This window comes from Pipistrellus kuhlii, unplaced genomic scaffold (genome assembly GCF_014108245.1).
Source record: "Pipistrellus kuhlii isolate mPipKuh1 unplaced genomic scaffold, mPipKuh1.p scaffold_m20_p_83, whole genome shotgun sequence".
In the NCBI taxonomy this organism is placed as follows: domain Eukaryota; kingdom Metazoa; phylum Chordata; class Mammalia; order Chiroptera; family Vespertilionidae; genus Pipistrellus; species Pipistrellus kuhlii.
The window spans coordinates 867,348-892,519 of record NW_023425588.1 but is presented as its reverse complement, the minus strand read 5'-3'; the positions used below and the strand labels follow the sequence as shown (position 1 = coordinate 892,519).

The 25,172-nt window shown below is 38.6% G+C and overlaps 1 protein-coding gene across 7 annotated transcripts in view; it reads left to right on the top strand.

Annotated features, from left to right (window-relative positions):
* Positions 1-876: 876 nt before the first annotated feature.
* Positions 877-25,172, top strand: part of LOC118712127 (probable ubiquitin carboxyl-terminal hydrolase FAF-X) — a 186,960-nt gene continuing 162,664 nt past the window's right edge. For 6 of the 7 annotated variants that reach the window (XM_045577120.1, XM_036425631.2, XM_036425632.2 and 3 more), the window contains exons 1-3: positions 877-1,257; positions 11,711-11,967; positions 24,885-25,030. In XM_045577120.1, the coding sequence (XP_045433076.1) occupies positions 11,869-11,967; positions 24,885-25,030 (245 nt within the window). In that variant the 5' untranslated portion in view covers positions 877-1,257; positions 11,711-11,868. The remainder of the gene's footprint in view (positions 1,258-11,710; positions 11,968-24,884; positions 25,031-25,172) is intronic. The other variant, XM_045577118.1, reaches the window with a different exon arrangement.

Here is a 25,172-nt window from a genome sequence, read left to right as displayed (position 1 = left end):
TGGATGTTTTTCTCTTCCTTCCTCTCTGTAAAACATCAATAAAATATATTCAAAACAAAACAAAACAACAACAAAAAAGTGCAACAAAACCCAGGGATAGAATTGAAAGTGTTAGAGCAACACTGATGAGGAATTGAGATTAATCCTAATCTATCCTTTCCTTTTAATATTTAAGCATCTAGAATTGCCACCATTGCACTGCAGGTTATGTATCTTGGCATCAGTCTCAGTTTTGGTACCTTTTTCCCTCCCTTTTTCTTATTTTGACTGCTTCTCCATCCTGCTTTTTCTCTATGCAGTTTTAAACAAAAGGGAGCTACAAAGGACAGTGGGGGTGATAGAAATTATAAAGAGCCATGTCACAACCCCTGGACAGGCCATCAGACAATCCATGATCTAGGTAAGCGGTTTTCAATGTTTTTTTTATCTCATGTAGAAAGAAGCTAACGACTAAAATTTTGTGGTGCACCAAAAATATACTTTTTGCTGATCTGACAAAGAGTTGGTATAATTTTTCTTTATATTGGATGACTATTGTTGTGGAGGCTGTCTTTTTTATTTTTTTATGTAATGGAAAGAGGTCAGAGCCCTAACTACAGAAGTTTGGTCTGTTTTAAAAATTCTCCCACACGCCAGTTGACAATCACTGCTCTAGTGGCCCGTGTTTAGCCAGGGGTCACCTTCCCCTATCTCAATTCTTCCGAATCAAGGTGCCTCAGGCCGGGCTCAACTTCCACCTGTGGACAGGAAACTCACAGTAAAGGAGAAAGGATTGGGAGAGGAAGTTGGGAGGACAGCAGTAGGGGTAAAGCCACTGGCGGGGGCGGGACCTGCAGGGGGTGGGACCCTCCAGTCACTGGGTCGCGCAATGGCTTGTGGGAGTCGACGCAGCGACCGTTGCCGTGGCATCAGCGGCTGTGCGAGTTCCGCCATATTTGAAGAGGAGCGGGCGGCGGCTGCGTGAGCCCCAACCTCTCCCGCACTCTGCCCTTTAGGGGCTCCGTTCAGTCCTTGTCCTTCTGTCTCCCCCACTACCAGGCCTCTCTGGAGCCTGCCCTCAACGCCTCTACGGAGGCGGCCTCCTGAGGGTCTAGTAGCTTGTGGCGCCTCCAGAACTCACAGGCCAGGCCAAGATCGGCGGCCACGGAAAGGTGAGGCGATCGCTGAGGGACACTCAGAGGCCGTGATACGAAGAAGGCACCACGCGGAGCCCATCTACTCTCCGCGGGGAGCCCCAGCCCAAGGAACTCTAAAGAGGTAAGAGCTCCCCTAGCCGAGGGAGGCCGTAGTCGGGGCAAGGCTTTTCCTTTATGCTCACGGGTCCCGACAGAGGCCTTGGCAGCTTTTCATTCTACCGGACTGGGAACGGACGTTTACCTCTCCCTCTTGCCTGGGCGCACTCTGATTTGGGAGTAAAGACGCCTGTGTCGGGCATTGATGAGCCGCCCGATCTTCTGAGGCCAGTAGCTTGATCTGAGCGGCAATGAGCTCAGGGCCATAGAACTGTTTTTTCTTCCTCAGGACATGCGCGGCAGATCGGCCATTTGACTCGAATGTCCGAGGCGGCGGAGTGGGGAGAGAAAAGAAGGGGGGCTCACGGTGCTGTTTGTGAGGCCGTCGCTGTGGGCACATACCTTTATTTGTAAGTGGAAAGGTAAATGGGTGATGGCTCTGTTTTGTCTCTTCGCTGACTCTCAACCCATCTGGGCCCGGCAGCTAAGCACTCCGTGTTCCCAGTTTTGCAGCGCAGCCAACCTAGGATAGACGCTAAGCTAATCTGCTGGTTAAACTTCAGCCACATGTCACCACCCATGAGGCGTTGTTTGACCGAAGAGCCGGGTCCAGATATGGGTGACCTTTGTCAATTCCCGTGATAGCTGCTTCTTATGATACAGTGGCTTTGATAGGTGTGTTTTTAAATTATGGTAATATCATTTGCAGCTGTAGAAGAAATATTTTATGAATTGTGTGAAAACTAAAACTTACATAGGAATTTAAAAAATGAGAACATTTTTTATTTTATGAAATTCTTTAAACTTTGAATTTTCCACTGTGCAGTTACTCCTCCAGGTGTTTGAATAATTTAATGTAGATTTTAAAGTTAATTTAGTAACTTGTACATTATTTTATATTTATTCTTTGTAGTAAGAGGGGTATATTATAACATTTTCTTACTGTAAAACACATTCATCCTATAACTCTACATAACATTTGTATATTTTTGCTTTAAAAAAAGAATTTGGGTGCTTTCATTTGGAACAGTTTTAATAGATCTTTTCTCAGATCTTATCAATAGAAGTTATTTTGTAAGAGCTAGTTAATTATAATTTAGGGTGGGTGTCTGAAACCATATTTTTGAATTTAAAAGAAAACTGTAAACTCCTACATTTTTCTTGCTGCCTGAATTCATGAACTACCATTTGGCCTCCACAAATCTGTAAGACATTTGAAGACTTTTTTACTAAGGGCCATCATTTTCCCTGTTCAAAACTCATACATGTGGGTTGGTTGGTTTGGAGGATATCTCCTTTCTCCATTGGTTTTTGGAGAAAGAAGAAGAGAGAGGGAAAGACAAGAGAAACACTGATGTGAGAGAAACACATTGATTAGTTGCCTCCTACTGGAGCTGGAACCAAGGCCTGAGAGGAGGGAAAGGGGAGCGAGCCTCCAGCCAAGGCTTGTGCCCTTGACTGGAATGGAACTGGGACCCTTCAGTCCACAGGTGATAGTCACTCTACCCCCTGAGCCAAACTGACTAGGGCCATGCATGTCCTTTAAATTTGAATGTTTTAAACTTTATTGTTACAGTGGGAAGAATGAAAGCCTGAAGTATTTGCAATTAGTGTTCAGGAGTCACCTAAAAAGTGTTTTATTTTACTGACTTAAAGATAAGGTTTTAAAATGACAACGATTTTTCTCAGTCTTTCCCTATGTACATTTAACCTATTATCATGATTTTCAGTTTTATTATTATTTTTGTTAGTCTTAATAATATTTGATGTTATTTCCTAAACTTGAAAGGAATTTCTGTAGCAAGTAAATAATAGCAAAATATTATATTTGTGAGTGCTAAAGAAGTAATTTTTAAGAAAAAGATTTTTGCCTTTGGCCAAATAAGATTTTTCCCGAGGCCTTTTTTCTTCTAGGATCTTGAAATGCATTTCTAATATATCAGTAAGATAAGTTTATTTCTCAAAATAGATATTTTTTGTTAAGAGATTTTTTTTTAACATTTTGCAATTTTATTACTGATGGAGAGCTTCAACACCCTGTAACCAGGTATAGCCAGTGAAATAGTACTAAACACAGGCAAGTTGATAGAGTTGAGTCACAGAAGATATGAGAAGAGGAGGGGTTTACTGGGTCATATACTGACACTGATTACATGAGGAATGCAAACAAAATGACAACACTATGATTCCACTTAATATGAGGCAACCAAATGGTCACATTTATAGAAACAGAAAGTATAATAGAATGGTGGTTCCCAGGGGCTTGTGTGGGAGGAAGAAATGGGACCCTTAGTTTAATGGGTACAGAGTTTCAGATTTGCAAGATGAAAAAGTTATGGCGATTTGTTGTACATCAATGTGAATACTACTGAACTGTACACTTAATGGTTAAGAGAGCAAATTTTTGTTGTATATGACTAGAGATTTTTAATGAAGCTTACAATTTTGAAATTGGTTGTCATAAAATTTAAATATTCTAAATTTAGTCAGACAAATGTATTTTCTTTTAGCTTTTTAATATTTTTTCATTATATGTTTTAGCATGATCATGTGGAAATCTGTTTTTTTTATTTGTTTTTTTTTTTTTTTAAGCCAAATCAAAGTTACCGTATTTTTCGGACCATAAGACGCTCCGGACCATAAGAGGCACCAGTTTTTAGAGAAGGGAAATGAAGAAAAAAAGATTCTGAAACAAATAGTGTCCTAAAATATTTTATGTGCATTAAAACCCAACATCACAGTCATAAACACATGTAATCAACCCTGTAAAGTAAACAGCAGCATTTAGAACCATTTTAGAGCCGGGCAAGCACACAGAGACCACACAGAGCCGGGCAAGTAAAAAAACTTTTTTTTTTAAAGTATATGTGTAGGCTATATTTGGACCAAAAGACGCAGGGACTTTTCCCCCCTACTTCTGGGGGGAAAAAAGTGCATCTTATGGTCCGAAAAATACGGTACTTATTTTAAATTTAGGGAAAGGGATTGGTACTTTTAAGGTAGGAAAACCGTCCATCCAGTATGGTTCAGTGGTTGTGCACCAACCTGTGAATCGAGGTGAAGCTTAGATTCCTGGTCAGGGCACATTTTGGGGTTGTGGGCTTGATCCCCAGTGCAAGAGGCAACTGATCAATGATTCTCATTATTGCTGTTTTTCTCTCTCACTTCCTTCCTCTCTGAAATCAATAAAAGGTTTTTTTTTTTTATTAATAAAAGGTAATATATTTTCTCAATATATTTAAAATAGGAAAACAGTTGTATCTTTTGGTTTAAAAGTAAGTTAGTTTTTCTTAATGGCTTTATTGAGATACTAGAGGCCCAATACATGAAATTTGTGCACTAGTTTGTGTGTGTGTGTGTGTGTGTGTGTGTGTGTGTGAGGGGTTGCAGGGGGAGGTGTCCCTCAGCCTATCTTGTGCCCTCTCACAGTCGGGGAGCCCATAGGGATTCTGACTGACAGCTTAAGCTGCTCCCTGCTTCTGGATGAGCAGTGCTCACCCTTTAGGAGCATACTGACCACCCTAGGGCAGCTCTTGTGTTAAGCATCAGCCCCTGGAAGGTCAGTGTGCGTCATAACAACCGGTTCCACCATTTGGTCGATTTGCATATTAGTTTTTATTGTATAGGACTAGAGGCCCAATGCATGAAAATTTGTGCAACAGTAAACCTTCTCCCCACTGCCTGCACCGACTTCCCTCCAGCATCTGGAACCTGGGCTTCCCTCCTACAATGGACCCTGGCTGCTTCCCTCTGTCAGCCGCCCTCTGGCACTCAGGGTCTGGGCTGCTTCTCACCTCTGGCTGCCAGCAGCCACCCAGGACTCAGACTGGCTTCCCTCATGTGGCTGCCAGCAGGCCCCTGGACCCGGGCTGGCTTCCCTCTGGCCCTGGTTTTTCCAGGAAGGATGTCCAGAATGACTCTTGTCTAATTAGCATATTACTTTTTTATTATAGACACTTTTTATATACCACTAAATTTACTTTTACTCTGTGCAAAGACACAATTTTTAGAAATTTATAGAGTTGTGAAAACAACATTCCAAACCTGTTTTGTATACTTTTATTTCTACACTTCCACTTAATTTCATCATCCTCTTTCCCAACCTCTTTATCCTCAGGGTATTTCTAGTTTACTTTGTATTACTGTATATTTGTTTACCTTAGATGTTCTCACAATGGATTATACAATATGTAGTATCTTTTTAAATTTTACTTAATTACCATCTAAAGTCATGTATAATTTTTTATTTTTAAAAATTAAAAAGATAGTTTTTAAATATACATAGTTATTTTTAAAGAAAGAGGAACGGAGAGGGAGCAATAGGAAAATATTAATACCTTGCCTCCCACAAGCACTCTAGGGATTAAACCCACAACCTTGTTTGTGCACTACCAGGAGTTGAACCCAAAACCCCAGTGCACAGGATGTTGTTCCAACCAACAGCCATACCAGCCAAGGCCAATACGTAGTCTTTATATATGGTTTCTTCCAAGCAGATAATGTTTTTGAGATTCATGTAATATATACTTATTTAGAGTATCCCCTCAAAAATGTATACACACTTTAATAGCTGATAGCTCAATTTAAAAATGTATTTTAGTATATACTGCCTTTATAAATATTCAAAGTGTGTATATACATTTTTAGGGACAGAGTATGTCATATGGACTTCAGATAAAGATGTTAGGCACACTAATTTATAAGTCTCCCTGTGTAAACATCCTTATCTAATAAAAGGGTAATATGCAAATTGGCACTAATAGCAGAATGACTGGTCCCTATGATATGCACTGACGATCAGGGTGCTGCCCCTTTATGGTCAGTGTGCTCCTACAGGGGGACCTCAGCCGTAAACAAGCGAGGCTAACTCCTCTGCAGCACTCCAGGGCTGCCAGAGGAATGTCTGACTGCCAATTTAGGCCTAAGCTGGCAGATGGACATCCCCCTAGGGGTCCTGGACTGGGAGAGGGTGCAGGCCAGACTGAAGACTCCCCTTTCCCCCAAGTGCACAAAAATTCTAGGCCTATGTAATAAAAGCCCATATATAAAGACCAAAATGGCAAATGACCAGAACAACCAAAGACCAGAACAACCACGGCCCCTTGGCCTGGGTCCTGGCTGGCCCCGACCCACAAGCCATTAGGAGTGATGAGGCAGGCAGGCAAGCAATTAGGAGCCAATGGACCTGGATTGTGAGATAGTTGTCTGACAGCCAGTTTAGGCCCAATCAGTAGTGATCCCTGCGGGATTGGGCCTAAACCGGCAGTTGGACATCTCCCAAAAGGTCACAGATTGCAATAGGGTGCAGGCTGGGCTGAGGGAAACTCCTCCTTCCCCCAGCCATGCACATATTTCATGCACCAGGCCTTCAGTGTGTGTGTGTGTGTGTGTGTGTGTGTGTGTGTGTGTGTACACATATACTGTGTTTACATGTATGTATTAGTGTATGTATATATAAATGTGCGTGTGTGTGTATTCTATTTCTCTTTTCAATCTTTTAGTTGCATCTCTTAAAGTGCAAATGTTTTAAAATTTTGGTTTGTATTGATTTGATAGAGAGAAGAAGGGATAGGATTAGAGAGAGCTATATCAATTAATTGCCTCCAGCACACACTCCACCCAGGGACTGAACCTGCAACTTGAGCATATGCCCTGACTGGGAATCTAATCAGTGATTCTATGGTGCATGGGATAATGCTTAGCCAACTGATCCATACCAGGCAAAGCAAATTTTTTTTTAATTTTTATAAATCCTTTTTACTTTTCTTTGTTATTGTTTATGATTTTCATGTTCTATGGAAGAAATCTTTGCCTAACTGAAGGTCTTAAGTATTTATCACTCAACCTATGTTAACTGCCTGCTGCAACAAAAGCCGAAGAAAATATATTTATTCAAGTATTGGTAGCCTGAGAAGATGGGGGACTGTACTCAAGTTCCATATTAAAATCTCAGTGCAGGCAAATTTTTATCTGGAGAGAGAGGAAAAGCAGAAAAAAGATATTGCGGGAAGTGAGCTGTGGACATACTATTAGTGTTCTTGCTGGCCCCGATAGAGATCTTGAATGTCAGTTGAAGTTTGAAGCCAAACTACTCTATGTCCACACAAAATCAAGGTTTCTGCAGTCTGCTAAAAAAAAATAAATAAAGCATAAGTGTATGTTAATAAGTAGTGAATGAATGGGAAGACCTAGTACATTATAGTATATAATATTATAGATTTTATAAACTCTACTGGAGTTAGGGTCCTAGTGATTTGATTTTATTAAGAGTTGGAGAATAACTGATTTAGGGGTTTATCATCATTGTAGCCTATCCTTTGGTTTAAACATTGAGTTTCTCTAATTCTGTTTTAAAGCTGTTTATTCATTTATTGTTTTTTAAGAGAGAGAAAGGGGAAGAGAGAAAAAAACATTAATTTGCTGTTTCATCTATTGATGCCTCACTGGTTGATTCTTGGATGCCTCATTGATTGACTCATTGGCAGAAAAACGACAACCTTGGTGTATCTGGAAGATGTGCTAACCCAGTGGTCGGCAAACTCATTAGTCACCAGAGACAAATATCAACATTACAATGATTAAAATTTCTTTGAGAGTCAAATTTTTTTAAACTTCTTCTAACATCACTTCTACAAAATAGACTTGCCCAGGCCATGATATTTTATAGAAGAGTCCTATACAAGGGGCCAAAGAGCTGCATGTGGCTCAAGAGCCACAGTTTGCCACCCATGGCTCGAACCAATTGAGTTATCTGGCCAGGGTTCATTTTTACTTTCATAGTTTAGTTTCAAGAAGTACTGAATATTAGCATTAATATAGTCATTAATAGATACCAGGTACTATAAAGGCAATGGGGAAAAAGTGTGAGTAAAAGGAATTGCTCCATCAGTTGTTGGTTTAGATTTGTAACTGAACAAACACTAGCCTGTGCTGCTTGCCAATTAAGGAGAGACAGTTGAATCACATATGAATGGCTATTCCAATATTGTTGGCAGTATGGGAGAGCAGTAGGTTATCCATAAAAATCTGCTCTGCAGCTCACCGTAAGACAGTTGCTAATCCTATATAATAAAGAGGTAATATGTAAATTGACTATCACTTCAACACACAAGTTGGCTACCTCCATTTGGTCAAAGCTGGCTGTCCACATGTTGACACAAGATGGCTGGCAGGGGAGGGCAATTGCGGGGAGGACCCAGGTCTACAGGGGAGGGAAGTTGGAGGCAACCAGCCCTGCAGGAAAGGACAGTTGGGGGCAACCACTCCTGCATGGAAGGACAGTTAGGGGTGATCAGTTACAGATGGGATGGGGTTTCAGGGTGGAGCCTGCAGCTTTGGCTTCCATCAGCCCCGCCCTATGCGGGTCCTTCAGTTCTCGCTGCCAGCGCCTCTGAGAGAAAGGTGCCCTCGATTTTCGCCTGCTGCCAAACAGTCTATGCTCTCCCCCAATGAGCCCGGTATTGGGGTTCAGTTCAGTTGGAAGTGGAGTTGGAGGTGGTGTTCACAGCAGTCTGGAGCCCTAGTCTCCTTCCCATCAGGGCAATCCGACCATCCCTTCTCTGCGCGCAGTATGTGCGCCTCTGGGACCTCCTTTTGCCGCTCCCCGGGGTTCCGCCTTACAGCCCGGCTCCCTATGGCTGAGCCTGAGTCCCCGGGGTCTGGCCTAGAACTGGGGTTCAGAGCAGTCGGGGGCCCAGCACAGTCGGAGTTTTATCTCCTTTCCGCTAGGGAACGCCCGCCAGGCACTCTGCCTCCCCCTCCTCTCTGGCTCCGTCCTCTCTGCGTGGCACGTCTCCGTATCTTGGGCTTTTCCAGCTCCTCCGCGCCTCCTCCTGGTTTTCTTGCTTCTCACTGTAGAATTTCCAGTCAGTCAACCTTCCTGTAGTTCTGGGCAATGTCCGTTTTATATTTTAGTTGTATTTTATTGAAATTGTTGTGTGCGGCTGCGGCTAGGTGTTCACCTGGGCGCAGCCATTTTGGACCCCCCTTTTTCTGGTTTTAGAATAGGATATAGTTGGCCTCATATATAGAGCTTGGGAAGTGTTCCTTTCTCTTAAATTTTTTGGAATAATTTTAGTATAGATGATAATTCTGCTTTGAATGTTTGGTAAATCTTTGAGAAGCCTTCTCAACTTGGGCTTTATTATTACTTCTCTTATCAATTATTAATGGCATATTCAGTTTTTCTGTTTCCTTCTGATTCAGTTTTGGGAGATTGTAATTTTCTAGGAATTTGTCCATTTTTCCACATTGCCTGTATTTTGGCATATAGTTCATAGTATTATCTTACAATCCTTTGCATTTCTGTGGTGTCGGTGGTTACTTCTGCAAATTATTTTATTTTATTTAAAAAATTTTTAAAATTAAATTATCTGTGTTCATATACCATTCTCTTTCCCCCCCTTCATCATGCCCTCCCTTCCCACAGTTTTGTGTCCATTGGTTGTATTTATATGCATGTATAGAAGTCCCTCCATTGATCTCTTATCTTCACCAGATTTCCCTCCCCTCCCCGCTGTAATTTGACAATCTGCTTGTTGCTTTACTGTCTCTCTCTCTCTCTCTTTTTTAAAAAAAATATATTTTATTGATTTTGTACAGAGAGGAAGGGAGAGAGATAGTTAGAAACATCGATGAGAGAGAGTCATTGATCAGCTGCCTCTTGCACATCCTCTAATGTGATATGCCTGCAACCAAGGTACATGCCCTTGACTGTAATTGAACCCGGGACCCTTAAGTCCACAAGCCGATGCTCTATCCATTGAGCCATACCGGTTTTGACTGCTTTACTGTCTCTTTATCTATCTTTTGGTTTGTCAGTTTATAATGTTTTTTATTATCCATAAATGAATGAGTGTTTATTATCCATAAATGTGGTGTTTCTCTTTCATTGATTGGCTTACGGTATTTCACTCAGCATGATATTCTCCAATTCCATCCAGGTTGCTGCAAATGATGAGAATTCCTTCTTCTTTATGGCAGCATAACATTCCATTGTGTAGATGTACCATAGTTTTTGAACCAGTCATCTGTTGATGGTTACCTAGGCTGTTTCCAAGTCCTAGGTATTGTAAATTGTGCTGTTATGAACATAGGGTGCATATATCCTTTCGATTGGTGTTTCTAGTTTCTTGGGATATATTCCTAGGAGTGGGATTACTGGGTCAAATCTTAATTTTAATTTCTCCATTTTAATTTCTGATTTTATTTATTTGAGTCCTCTTTGTTTTTATATATTTTTTAAAATTTATTTTTATTGATTTCAGAGAGGAAGGAAAAGGGATAGAGAGATAGAAACATCAATGGTGAGAGAGATTCATGGTCAGGCTGGACAGGATGCCTGCTATGAAAGGAAGGGTGGGGGGGCCGAAGGGATCTACAGGAACTACACTCCAGCTTCAGCAAAGATGAAGATGGCAGACTCCCGGAGTCTGCAGTGAAGGCACAGACTCTGGCTGGAGTTAAGGCCTGGGTCCTGGTTGCTGGAGGAAAACCGGTGCTGGAAGCCAAGAGAAGGAAGGCCTATTGCACAAAATTCTTTGTGCAGTGGTTCTCTAGTACAGAAAATAAAAATGAAGCAGCGCCGAAACTGGTTTGGCTCAGTGGATAGAGCGCTGGGCTGCGGACTGAAGGGTCCCTGGTTTGATTTCGGTCAAGGGCATGTACCTTGGTTGCGGCACATCCCCAATAGCGGGTGTGCAAGAGGCAGCTGATTGATGATTTTCTCTCATCGATATTTCTAACTCTATATCCCTCTCCCTTCCTCTCTGTAAAATTCAATAAAATATATATATTTTTAAAAAGTGAAGCAGAGACAGTGTGATTTTCAGGGGGACTATTTGGATATGTGTATGGAATTTTCAAAAAGTATTTAGTATTAATCGTATTCTTTATTTTATTTTATATTTTATTGATTTTTTTTACAGAGAGGAAAGGAGAGGGATAGAGAGTTAGAAACATCGATGAGAGAGAATCACCGATCAGCTGCTTCCTGCACACCCCCTACTGGGGATGTGCCCGCAACCAAGGTACATGCCCTTGACGGGATCGAACCAGGGACCCTTCAGTCCGCAGGCCAGCTCTCTATCCACTGAGCCAAACCGGTTTTGGCTTAATCATATTCTTAAAAAAAATCAGAGTTTTTCTTTGAATTTCATTTTTGATTTAACTTATTAAAAGAAATCTTTATCCTACTTTTGAGTATTTATTTATATTTTCACAGTATTTTAGGCAGCATTTGATAGTCATATTATATATTCTGAGTAAATAATGAGTACTAAGAACCTTAAATTTCCTCTTAAGTTAGAAATAGTACTAAGACTGTACTTCTATGTTTTATTATAACAGTTGGTATAACAATATGAATTTAAATTGAGTTTATAGCATATAAATTCTGGTGCTGTTACCATACATATAATTGGAATGCCTCATTTATATTTTATATTTAAAAATGCATACCTTATTTTTTTTGCTTTTAGGTTATGAAATGATCTTTGCAGGATGGTCTGCCCTTGAGTTGGAGATTTTTAAGGCTGACATATGCTGGTATTTTGTCTTCTATAAGTGGACTATAATTTCTTCTTTTACAACAAACAAATAAACAGATCAAGTAGCAAAGATCTGTTTTGTGTCCAGTATGACAGCCACAAAACATTGTGGCTCTCCAATAGGAGGGGATGACAGCCAGGGCCATACTCCTGATGGACAGTCTCCGTCTTCTTTCCAGCAGAATCAGGTAGGATATTAAGGCTTTATTATTTTGGGTGCTAAACAGTATCACACACCCTTAATAATTTGTAAAGTTATCATAAATGCCATTGCTATTATAAATTACACTTAATAGTTATTGAAACTCTTTGCAACCTATTGTACATGCTTGAGAGTGTACTTCTGTTTTGTTTTGTTTTTTGTATGTAAGACCTTGTGTTTGAATTTGAGGGCAAAAAAACATAGCAGTCATTGTACCCTTTAGTTATGAGCACACTAACCTTATGATTCTGACTAAATAATATAATCATTAAGCCTTGTTTCTTGTATCATGAAAATGAAGATATATTAAATAATATATGTAAAGGACTTTACATAGATTTTAGTGTCAATGTTTTATGCATGCAGGTGTGGAAATCTTTTTCTCTTTTGGAAATATTTGTATATGATAAGTGGGAAATAATTGTAAAAGGCTTAATGTTAGTCCTCCTTTATTTCTGATTTTGTTATTTTTACTTTTTCGAGGTCAGTTTTATGGAGGTTTAATCAATTTTATTACATTTTGCAAAGTAGTCTCTTTGTTTTATATTTTCATTTGTATATGTTACTTTTAATCTTTATTCACTCCTTTGGGTTTGGTTTGTTATTTTCTGATTTCTTGATATGGAAATTTAGATAATTAATTGTATAGCTTTTTGTTTTTGTATTTTTTAAATACTGTAAGTCTTGCCAAATTACATTCCATGACTTTTTTTTTTAAATATATTTTATTGATTTTTTACAGAAAGGAAGGGAGAGAGATAGAGAGCTAGAAACGTCGATGAGAGTTTGCCATTTGCCTCTTGCACATCCTCTACTGGGGATGTGCCACAACCTATGGAACATGCCCTTGACTGGAATCGAACCTGGGACCTTTCAGTTTGCAGGCCAAACCGGTTTCGGCACATCCCATGACTTTTGATGTGTTTTCTGTCTCCTGTCATTTAGTTAACGTCTTTCAATATTTGTGCTCTCATTCTTCTTTGATATTAATTTTTTTTTCCTTCAAATTATAACGTGCTTCATTTTTAAGCAATTGGAAGATTTTCTACTCAAATTCTTTGTGGACAAAGACTTTTTTTTTTTTTTTATGATGTTATTACTTGAGAATTTATTGAGGCATTGCCCAGCATATTTTAATTTATTAAGTACTTGAAGAAAAATTATATATTACTAGAGGCCTGATGCATGAATTTGTGTACAGGTGTGGTCCAGCCATTTGCCCCTGATAGCCCTTAGTTGAAGTCCACGCCAAGAGGACAATTTGCATATTAGCCTTTTGTTATATAGGACCATAGGCCTGATGCACAAAATTTGTGCAAGAGTAGGCCTTCCTTTCCCTAGCTATCAGCACCAGCTTCCCTTTGGCACCTGGGAACTGGACATTCCTCTATCCGCTGGAACTCAGGCTTCCTTTCATTCACCAGCAGGCACCCAGGATCTGGGCTTCCCTCTGGCCACCAGGACTTGGGCTTCTCTCACAGCCTGGCTTCATCTGGAAGGATGTTTGGTCTTATTAGCATATTTGCTTTTATTGTTGTAGATAATGTTGCATTTATTATATATGTTAGTTATTTGAGTTATTTGCAGTTTGCTTATACTTTTCATATGTCCCAAGTTGCCTTGTTTTGTTCTGTTTTAAATCAGCTGGTTTTGCCTTGCCAGTTTTGCTCAGTGGATAGTGAATCTGTCTGTAATCTTAAGGGTTCCGGGTTCAATTCCAGTCAAGGGCACTTGCCTGAGTTGTGGCTTAGTCTTTGTAGGGGGCATGCAGGAGGCAGCTGATTAGTGATACTCTCTGATAATTCATGTTTCTATCTCTCTGCCTCTCCCTTCTTCCTTGAAATCATTAAAAATATATCCTATATAATAAAAGGCTGTTATGCAAATAATCCAAATGGCAGAATGACTAGTTGCTGTCTGCACTGATTACCATGGGGCAGATGCTCAACACAGGAGCTGCTCCCCCCCACCCTCCCAAGTGGTCAGTAAACTTTCACCAGGGGAGGGCGGCTCAGCCAGAAGCCCTAAGCCAGTCTTAGGGCTGTTGAGTGTAGTGGTGGTGGCTGGAGCCTCTCCAGCACTAATGATGTTTGACTGCTGTCTTAGGCCCCCTCTAGCAGTCAGACATTCCCCGAAGGCTCACTGACTGCCCGCGCTTGCCCGAGTTCCTCCCCCCATCCCCCTTTTCCTTGTACCCCTGATTGCTGAATTTCATACCCTGGACCTCTAGTTTTAAACGAAGTAAATAAATAAGTAAATAAATCAGGTGTTTTATTACAAGTGAAAACATTGGTTAATCATTACCTGGAATTGTGGACTTACCCAATAAACTGTTTTAGTAATTCTCGCTAGATATATTTTTAACTTATAAGACGCATACAAATTGAAAATATTGTTTTATTTATTTTTTGTGTGATTGGACTACTAACTAAGTAGAGATCTCTTTAATCTTCAGTTATTCTTGTTACCTTAAGATGTCACATATAGCCGAAACCCGTTTGGCTCAGTGGATAGAGCGCTGGCCTGTGGACTGAAGGGTCCTGGGTTCAATTCCGGTCAAGGGTATGTACCTTGGTCGCGGGTACATCCCCAGTAGGGGGCGTGCAAGAGGCAGCTGATCGATGACTCTCTCATCGATGTTTCTAACTCTCTCTCTTCTCTGTAAAAAAAAAAATCAATAAAACATATAAAAAAAAAGATGTTACATATATTATTGATCATAAACTTACTTTATAGTTCTATAAAGAAGTTTATAGTTGTAATGCAAATAAATAACACATGAATAAATTGTGTTTTGTATACTGACAATTGTAAATCTAACTCTGTGTATTTTTGAGTTAGTATAACTCTAGTACATTTTAGGTGAGGAAGGAGGGTTATTGTTTGAGGTAGGTCTTTTTCTATCCTTATATATATATTTTTTATATATATATTTTATTGCTATTTTACAGAGAGGAAGGGAGAGAGATAGAGAGCTAGAAACGTCGATGAGAGAGAAACATCGACCAGCTGCCTCTTGCACACCCCCTACCGGGGATGTGCCTGCAACCAACGTACATGCCCCTGACTGGAATCGAACCTGGGACCTTTCAGTCTGCAGACTGATGCTCTACCACTGAGCCAAACCGGTTTCTGCCTATCCTTATTTTTAAAGCACTTAATATTTATGTTGTCTTTTATAAATTACCCTAAATCCAATGATTTTAAATTGTTCTCTTGTTTTATTTTTAAAATGATTTTTTTTTTTTTTTTCTTAGAAGAAGTGAGAGGGACAGAAAGATAGAAATATTGATGAGAGAAACAAAAGTCGGCTGCCTCTGGCATGCAACCTGGACATATGCTCTGACTCAAAATCCAACCCGTGACCTCCATGAGTCACAAAGCTATGCAAGCCAGTCCATTTTTCATAGGCTTTTTAGTTTTTAGGTTCACAATAGAGTTGAGCAGAAAGTACAGAGTTTCCATATGCCTGCCCCTTATCATTTATCCTCCTCCACTAGAGTGTAAGTTAAAATCAGTGAAAGAAATTACATTGGCCATAATTATCACACAAGCTGTAGTTTATATTACACATCATTTTGTTTCTTTACTAGGCTTTATAGTTTTGCTTTTTCCAGAAAATAATATATTTGGAATCAGAAAGTAGCATTTTCAGATTGGCTTTTTTTCAGTTAATCTTGTGCACTTAAAGCTTTTCTCTGTTTTCATAGTTTGATATCTTTCTTTAAAAAGTTTTTTTTTTCTTTCTTTATATGTTTTAAAAATATTTTGGTTCATTGTTTCTTCCAAGTTTTGGTATTTTGAATGAAGTTGATATAAACATCTATCCATATTCAGGTTTTTTGAGAACATAGTTTTCAGTTATTTAAATAAACTCTTCTGCGTGTGTTTACTAGATTAAAGTTTGTTTAGTTTTTTAAGAAACTGCCAAACTTTTATGATCAAGGTATCTCCCCTGCCAGGTAAGTATGGTCACTGTACCATTTTAGTTTCCCACGAACAATGAATGAGAATTCCTGTTGCTGCACATCTTGTCCTACATTTGGTATGTAAGGGTTTTAGATTTTGGCCATTCTAACAGATATGTGTGAAATCTCATTGTGTTTTTCATTTTGCAGTTTTCTGATGACATGTTGAACAACTTTTCATATACTCACTTGCCATCTGTATATCCTCTTTGTAAAGTGTCTGTATAGGAATTTTGTTCATTTTTAAGAAATATACTTTTATTGACTTTTTACAGAGAGGAAAGGAGAGGGATAGAAAGTTAGAAAAATCCATCAGCTGCCTCCTGCACACCTCCACTGGGGATGTGCCTGCTACCAAGGTACATGCTCTTGAGCGGAATCGAACCTGAGACCCTTTAGTCCACAGTTCGATGTTCTACCCACTGAGCCAAACTGGTTTTGGCTACTTTTTAGTGAAGATATTTTGTTTTCCCATGCTGTGGGCTTTCTTGTTGTTTTATTGATGGTTTCCTGTGTTCAAAGTTTTTTTTATTTTGATGTAGTTCTATTTGTTTATTTTCTCTTTAGTTTCTATTGCCCTAGGAGCAGTATCAGTGAAGTTCTTTTGGCTTATGTCAGAGATTTTTCTTCTATAGATTTCTCTAAGATTTTTATGGTTTCTCTTCTTATGTTTAAGACTTTGATCCATTTTGAGTTTATTTTTGTGTATCGTGTAAGTTGTGATCTAGTTTCATTTTTTTTGCACGTATTCAATTTTCGCAACACCATTTATTGAAGAGACTGTCTTGACTCCATTGTATGTATGTTCATGCCTCCTTTATCAAATATTAATTTAGCATAGCAATTTGAATCGATTTCTGGGTTCTCTATTCTATTTCATTGATCTATATGTCTGTTCTTGTGACAGTACCAGGCAGTTTTGAGAACAGTGACTTTGTACAATAATATAGCTTGATATCTGGTATTAAGATCTGGCATTAAGATTCCTCCTACTTTGTTTTTCTTTCTCAGGATTGCTGTAGCTATTTGGGGTATTTTTTTTATTCCAGATGAATTTTTGGAAAGTTTGTTTTAGGTCTGTGAAATATGCTGTTGGTATTTTAGTGGGAAGTTCATTGATATTAGATTGCTTTCGTAGTATGGACACTTTGATGATGTTGGTTCTGCCAGTCCATGAACATAGTATGTTCTTCCATCTACCGTATTTTTCGGACGATAAGACGCTCCGGACCATAAGACGCACCAGTTTTTAGAGAAGGGAAATGAAGAAAAAAAGATTCTGAAACAAATAGTGTCCTAAAATATTTTATGTGCATTAAAACCCAACATCACAGTCATAAACACATGTAATCAACCCTGTAAAGTAAACAGCAGCATTTAGAACCATTTTAGAGCCGGGCAAGCACACAGAGACCACACAGAGCCGGGCAAGTAAAAAAACTTTTTTTTAAAGTATATGTGTAGGCTATATTTGGACCATAAGACGCAGGGACTTTTCCCCCCCACTTCTGGGGGGAAAAAAGTGCGTCTTATGGTCCGAAAAATATGGTATTTATGTCTTCCTCTGTCTCTTTTTTCAGAGTTGTGTAGTTTTTGGCGAATAGGTCTTTTTCCTCCTTAGTTAAGTTTATTGCTAGGTATCTTAATTTTTTTGGTGTGATGGTAAATGTGATTGCTTTTATAGTCTCTATTTATGTAAGTCATTATTGGTGTATAGAAATGCCATAGATTTCTTGGCATTTTGTATCCTGCTACTCTGCCAAATTCATTTATTAAGTCTAATAAGTTTTTGATGGAGTCTTTAGGGTTTTCTATGTACTGTATCATGTCACCTGCAAACAAGGACAGTTTTACTTCTTCTTTTCCAATTTGGATGCCTTTTATTTCATCTTGTCTGATTGTTTTGGCTAGTTCTTCTAGCACTCTGTGGAACAGAAGTGGTGAGAGTGGGCATCCCTGTCTTGTTCCTGTTCTTAGAGGAAATGGTTTTAGTGTTTGCCCATTGAGTATGATGTTGGCAGTGAGTTTGTCATATATGGCTTTTATTATGTTGAGGAATGATCCTTCTATTCCTACCTTGCTGAGAGTTTTATCAAGAAAGGGTATTGGTGCCCAAACTGGTTTGGCTCAGTGGATAGAGCATCAGCCTGTGGACTGAAAGGTCCCGGGCTCAGTTCTGGTCAACGGCATGTGCATAGGTTGCAGGCACATCCCCAGTAGGGGTTGTGCAAGAGGCAGCTGAAAGACTATTTTTTCTCTATTGTTTTGACTTTGCTCCCTTTCAAAGATAAGTTGATTTGTTTTCATGGGTTTATTTCTAAATATTTCTCTATCCTTTGAATTTTAACCTACATTCACCTTTTTTCTAATTTTTAAACAAGCTTTAAGTTAATTAACGTTAAGTTGGATTTTGCTTTTTGATCCACTCCATCATAAATGGTATATTTAAATTGTTGATGTTTAAAATTTATTGATGAAATAATTTCAATAATACATTCCCTATTTGTTACTTTTTTCTATTTATAGACTTTATCCAAATTCCCATTTTTATCTTTAACTTCGTTTCTGCTTTTGTTTCATTAGAAAATTTTATCATTCTCTTTTCTTTTTATTAACACTTTTTTCAAACATTTCTAGTGGTTGCCTTAGAGTGTGTAACATATGAACTATAACACTGTACAGCTCCATGATTAAGTGACTTATATTGGCAAATTATTCCTAATTCCTTCCTCTAATGTTTTTAATCATTGAATACCTTCTTGCTTATATTATCTTGAAAAAATTATGTTATTTAAGAATAAGAAATACAAATTATCTATTTTACTTTCAACTTCTCCTCTGGTGCTTTTCTTTGTTTATATAGATTCAAGTTTCTGACGTATGCCACTAACCTTCTCTATGAAGAACCTAAACATTTTTTATTTTATTTATTTATTTATTTATTTATTTATTTATTTATTTAAATATATTTTATTGATTTTTTACAGAGAAGAAGGGAGAGAGATAGAGAGCTAGAAACGTCGATGAGAGAGAAACACTGACCAGCTGCCTCTTGCACACCCCCTACCGGGAATGTGCCCGCAACCAACGTACATGCCCCTGACCGGAATCAAACCTGGGACCCTTCAGTCCTCAGACCGACGCTCTGCCACTGAGCCGAACCGGTTTCGGCAACATTTTTTATTTTTAAAATATATTTTATTGAGGCCAGCAGAGGAAGGCAGTTTGAGTGTGGGACCCTGGCCTGCAGGGGGAGGTAGTTGGGGGTAACCAGATCTGCAGGGGAGGGCAGTAGAGGGGAACCAGGACAGCAGAAGAGGGCAGTTAGGGCCAATCAGATTGGTAGGGGAGCAGTTAGATGTCAATCAGGCTAGCAGTGGAGTGGTTAGGGGTTGATTAGGCTGGCAGGTAGAAGTGATTAGGGGAAATCAGGCAGAGACAGGCAAGTGGTTGGGAGCCAGCTTGTGAGAGGGATGTCCAATTGCCCATTTAGGCGCAATGCTGCTGGGATCGGCCTTCAGTGGGCAGTCAGACATCCCTCATGGGTCCCAGATTGGAGAGGGTGCAAGCTGAGCTGAGGACACACCCTTACCTCCAGCACGGATTTCAATAATCAGGCCTCTAGTTAATAATAACCTTAAATATAAATGATTTAAGTGATCCAATCAAAAAGAATTGAGAGTTGATTGAATACAAATATATGACCCAAATATATGTTGTTTAAAAAAGGCACACTTCAGAAGAAACAAACAGAATGAGAGTGAATGGTTGGGAAAAAATTTTCCATGCAAATGGGGGGAAAAAAATAGCTGGAGCAACAATACTCATATTCAAAATGAAGGACATCAAAGGGATAACAAAGGTCACCACATAATACTAAAGGGATTGATCCAATAAGAGTAATTAACTGCCGAAACCGGTTTGGCTCAGTGGTAGAGCGTCGGTCTGCGGACTGAAAGGTCCCGGGTTCGATTCCGGTCAAGGGCATGTACATTGGCTGTGGGCACATCCCCGGTAGGGGATGGGCAGGAGGCGGCTGGTCGATGTTTCTCTCTCATCGACGTTTCTGGCTCTCTGTCTCTCTCTCTTCCTCTCTGTAAAAAATCAATTAAAAAAAAAAAAAAAAAAAAGAGTAATTAACTTTGGTAGGTATGTATGCACCCAATATAAAAGCATTTAAATATATTTTTAAAAACTTCAAGAAGACTTTAAAGGAGAAATCGACAATACAGTCATAGTAGGGAATTTTAACACCCTGCTCACTTCACTGGACAGACTAAATAGCATGTTAATAACCAAGGAATGGGTTAACAGAGATCAAGAAAGAAAGAAAAATCTTTCTGAAAACAAACAGAAAATGAATAAACACCAACGCAAAATATCTAGGACACAGCAAAAGCAGTCCTGAGAATGAAGTTCAGAGCACTATATGCCTACCTCAAAAATGCAAGGAAAGTCAACTTTAATTCTACAACTAAACTAGAAAAAGAACAAGAAAAATCCAGAGTAATTAGAAGGAAGTAAAGAGTATTAGAGAATAGATAAATGATATAGAGACACACACAAAAAAATCAGTGAAGCAGAGTTGGTTCTTTGAAAGAATAAAAACTAAATTGATGAACCATTAGCCAGACTAATATAGAAGAGAGAGAATTTCAGAAATGAAAGCAGACAGATATCACAGAAATACAAATAATTGTAAAAAACAACAACAACACTATGAACAATATGTTAACAAACTGGACAATGTGGAAAAAATAGGCAAATTTCTGGAGAAATAATATCTCCCAAAACTGAATTAGAAAGAAGCAGAAAACCTAAATGTGCCAATAACAACTGTTGAAATGGACTAATCAAAAAACTTCCAAAGAACAAAAGTCTGGATCTGGTCAGCTTCACAGGGGAGTTTGAGTTTTATAAAAAATTCAAATAACTAACATCTATATTACTTACACTATTCAAAAACAAAACAAAACAAAAAAAAACCGAACACCCTACATGAAAGAGTACTTTTTTTTTTTTTAAATGAGGACAGCATTATCCTAATTTCAAAAACAAAGGCATTGCAAAGAAGAAGTATAGGCTAATATCACTAATGAACATAGATGCTAAAATTGTCAATAAAATATTAGCAAATCCGACCTAGCAGTATATTCAAAGATCATAGATAGAGCGTCGGCTTACAGACTGAAGGGTTCCAGGTTCGATTCCGGTCAAGGGCATGTACCTTGGTTGCGGGCACATCCCAGTAGGGAATGTGCAAGAGGCAGCTGAATCAATGTTTCTCTCTCATCAACGTTTCTAACTTTCTATCCCTCTCCTTTCCTCTCTGTCAAAAAATCAATAAAATATATATTAAAGGAAAATGAAGTTAATGAGAAAATAAATAAATGTACTATCGATACATCAAATGTATTGCACAACTAAAAGAAAAGGGAGCCATTGTAGGAAGAACATATTTGGCAATGATACATTTAATAAAAGGTTTATATCCAAAATATGTAAATAACTTATACACCTTAACAAAAGGAAGGCAAACAATCCAATTAAGAATTGTTCAAAAAACTAATATAGACACTTTTCTAAAGAGGACATGCACATGAAAGCATGAAACATGAAACATGAAAGCATGCTCAAAATCACTGATCATCAGAAAGATGCAAGTTAAAATGACAATGAGATAGTACCTTACAGCTGTCAGAATGATTATGATCAACAAAGCTACAAATGACAAATGCTGGTGAGGATGTGGAGAAAAGAGGACTTTAGTTCCCTGCTGGTGGGAATGTAGACTCGTGCAACCGTTATGGAAAATAATACGGAATTTCTTCAAAGAAATTAAATATGGAACCACCATTTGTCCAGTGATCTCACTTCTAGGAATATTCTACATAATAAAACCTAATATGCTTGCTATGTGTATGGCAGTCTGCTTTTCCATTCAACCAGTCAAAGAATAATATGTTAATTTAGGCTAAGGCCACTCAACTATTTGCTATGACATGCACTGAACACCAGTAGGCAGACTGTCGACCAGTTGCTATGACTTGCTCTGACCATTAGGCTGTGTATGCGCCATCCTGTAGGTTAGCTTATTGCTAGGGTCCAGCCCATCAGGATTGAGTGAGTTGGGCTGGGCATGCCTTTGAGTACTCCCCTAGTCCCTTCTTGGCTGGCCCTAATCGTGAACCCCTAGGATACCTTGGCCTGGCCTTCCCTCTTGAAATCCAGGATTTCTCAACTGTGCACATTGACTGTCAGGTAATTCCATTCTATCTATATAATAGGATCCTAAGCAACTGTTACAATGGAACAACAGGTCATTATTATGTACCCTAACCACCAGGGCAGACGCTCAACACAGGAGCTGTCCCCTCATGGTTAGTGCACTTCCCCATGTGTGCTGCCACACAGCCAGAAGCTGGGCTCACAGCTAGTGAGCACAGCAGTGGTGGTAGGAGTCTCTCCCATTTCCGTGGCAGTGCTAAGGAATAGCTAGCCAAATGGTAAGGATCCAGCACATAAGGAATAAGGTGTCCCATACTGCAAGAATGATGTCCATCTGCTGGTTTAGGTCTGATCCCAAGTATTTTTCACTCTATTGGTGAAAAGATGTTTCTCTCTCATCGACGTTTCTAGCTCTCTAGAAACATCCAACAATTATTGGATGCTTTCGTTTTTTTGTTTTCCAGTCTTTTTTTCTCTCTCTTTATATTTTAGTGTTGAAAGTTTCTAATGATCTTCATTAAATTCAGAGTTTCTGTCTTCAGTTTTGTCTAGTTTCTAATGAGTCCATCTATTGGGTCTGCAGATATTGAACCTAAGTTGGCACTTGGACATACCCACAGGGTCCCTAAATAAATAAATAAACAAACAAACAAATAAATAAATAAATACCTAAGCAACCACTTGGACATACCCCACAGGGTCCCCAAATAAATAAATAAATAAATAAATAAATAAATAAATGCCTAAGCAACCAATTATAGAGGAATGATTGGTCACTATTGACTGATGCATATTGAGCAGGCAGTCAGATGAGCGGTTAGGGGTGAGCAGACAGGCAGGCAGGCTAGCCGTTGAGCAGTCCTGGATTTGCAAGAGGTTGTAGGCCATCTGAGGAACCCCTTACCCACTGTGCAAGAATTACATGAACTGAGCTTCTAGTATCCTATGAATCCCCAAACACCAATCAAATAGGATGTACGCACCCCTATGTTCATAGAACCACAATTTACAATAGCTAAGCTCTGGAAACAGCCGAAGCGCCCACCAGTAGATAAGTGGATAAAAAAAAGCAGTGGTATATGTACACCATCAAAAACTATGCAGGTGTGATAATCTCTTACTCTTTGAGACAGCATAGAAGGACATGAAGAAGGACATGCTAAGTGAGATAAGTCAGTTTGAGAAAGACAGGTATATGATTACACTCATACGTGGAATCTGTACAACAAAATAAACTGATGAATGGAGTGGATCCAGAGACATGGAAGCATGAAATAGTTCGGAATCTCAAACAGAAGTTGGGCAAGGATGGTATGTGGGAGGTAATGAACCAAAGATCTTGTATGCAATATTTATAATCCATGAACACAAACCTTGTGAGGCAGGCTGGTGGGAGTTGCTGTTGGAAAAAAGGGGAGATATGTAATACTTCCAACAATAGAGATTTATTTTTTTAAAGCTAGATGTACTGGCAATCAATTTAGTTTTATATGAGAAGTTTCTCTTCACTGTGAAGTATAATTTTCAGGTGCAGAGAATTCTGAGAATTCTAAATTGGTGGTTATTTTCTCTCATCTCTTTAAATATTGCACTGCATTTCTTTGTTTAAAAAAAAAAAAATTGACATTCACTGATTCTTAGGAAAAGTCCAAAATAAAACTTACGTACATGTAAGGTGACTTTTCTGTAGTTTCTTTCAATATTTTTATTATTTACTTTCTACAGTTTGAATATGATAGGTGTAGGTGTCATTTATCTGGCTTTGGTGTTCTCTGAACTTCCTGGTACTGTGCTTTGGTATCTATTATTAATTTTGGGGAAATTCTGAGTCATTGTTTTAAATCTTTTTTCTCTTTTTTTGTAGTGTGGTATTTTTTCTATGCATGTGTTTACACCTTTTATAGTTGACCAACAATTATTGGATCCTTTCGTTTTTTTGTTTTCCAGTCCTTTTTTCTCTCTCTTTATATTTTAGTGTTGAAAGTTCCTAATGATCTTCATTAAATTCAGAGTTTCTGTCTTCAGTTTTGTCTAGTTTCTTATGAGTCCATCAAAGGCATTATTCATTATTGCTACAGTGGTTTTGATTTCTAGCAGTTCTTTTTGTTCTTCTGTAGAATTTCATCTCTTTGCTTACATTACCCACCCTTTTGCATAAGTATGTGTAATTAAGACAATTCATTAAAATTGTATTTCATTTTCAGTAAACATTACAAAAAATGAATTAACTAGTTAATTCATTCAATACTATGTAACCATTTATTAACTTAAAAAATATTTTTAAAATATATTTTATTGATTTTTTACAGAGAGGAAGGGAGAGAGATAGAGAGCTAGAAACGTCGATGAGAGAGAAACATCGACCAGCTGCCTCTTGCACACCCCCTACCGGGGATGTGCCCGCAACCAAGGTACATGCCCTTGACTGGAATCAAACCTGGGACTTTTCAGTCCGCAGACTGATGCTCTACCACTGAGCCAAACTGGTTTTGGCTTAAAAAATATTCTTAATTATGTGGTAAAATTCTCACATGTTGAACAAAAAAAAAGATAAGCAGTGTGATTCCAGTTTTATTAAGTATATAGAAATATACCTTCTATTAATAATTAAAATATTATTTTTTCACTAGTTTTTATTGATATCTGAATTGCTAAATGTTGTACATATGTGATAAAAATTTAAGTCTGGAATATTTTAATTTTTAAGACTTTACCACCTGATTCCTCCAATGAGAATTCCCCAGCAATGCCTCCAGATGAACAAGGTCAAGGTGATGCTCCACCACAACAGGAAGATGAGGAACCTGACTTTCCACATAATGACTTGGCAAAATTGGATGACATGATTAACAGGTAGATTTTTTTTGTGGTGATTTTTTTTTTCTTTATGGAGGTAAAATCCTGGAATAGCAAACTACTCTTATCAGTATTGCAACTAGTAGTGAATGAGTAAAGAGTGAACTGCCTTGTCATAGTAATCTTACTGTGTTTTTTA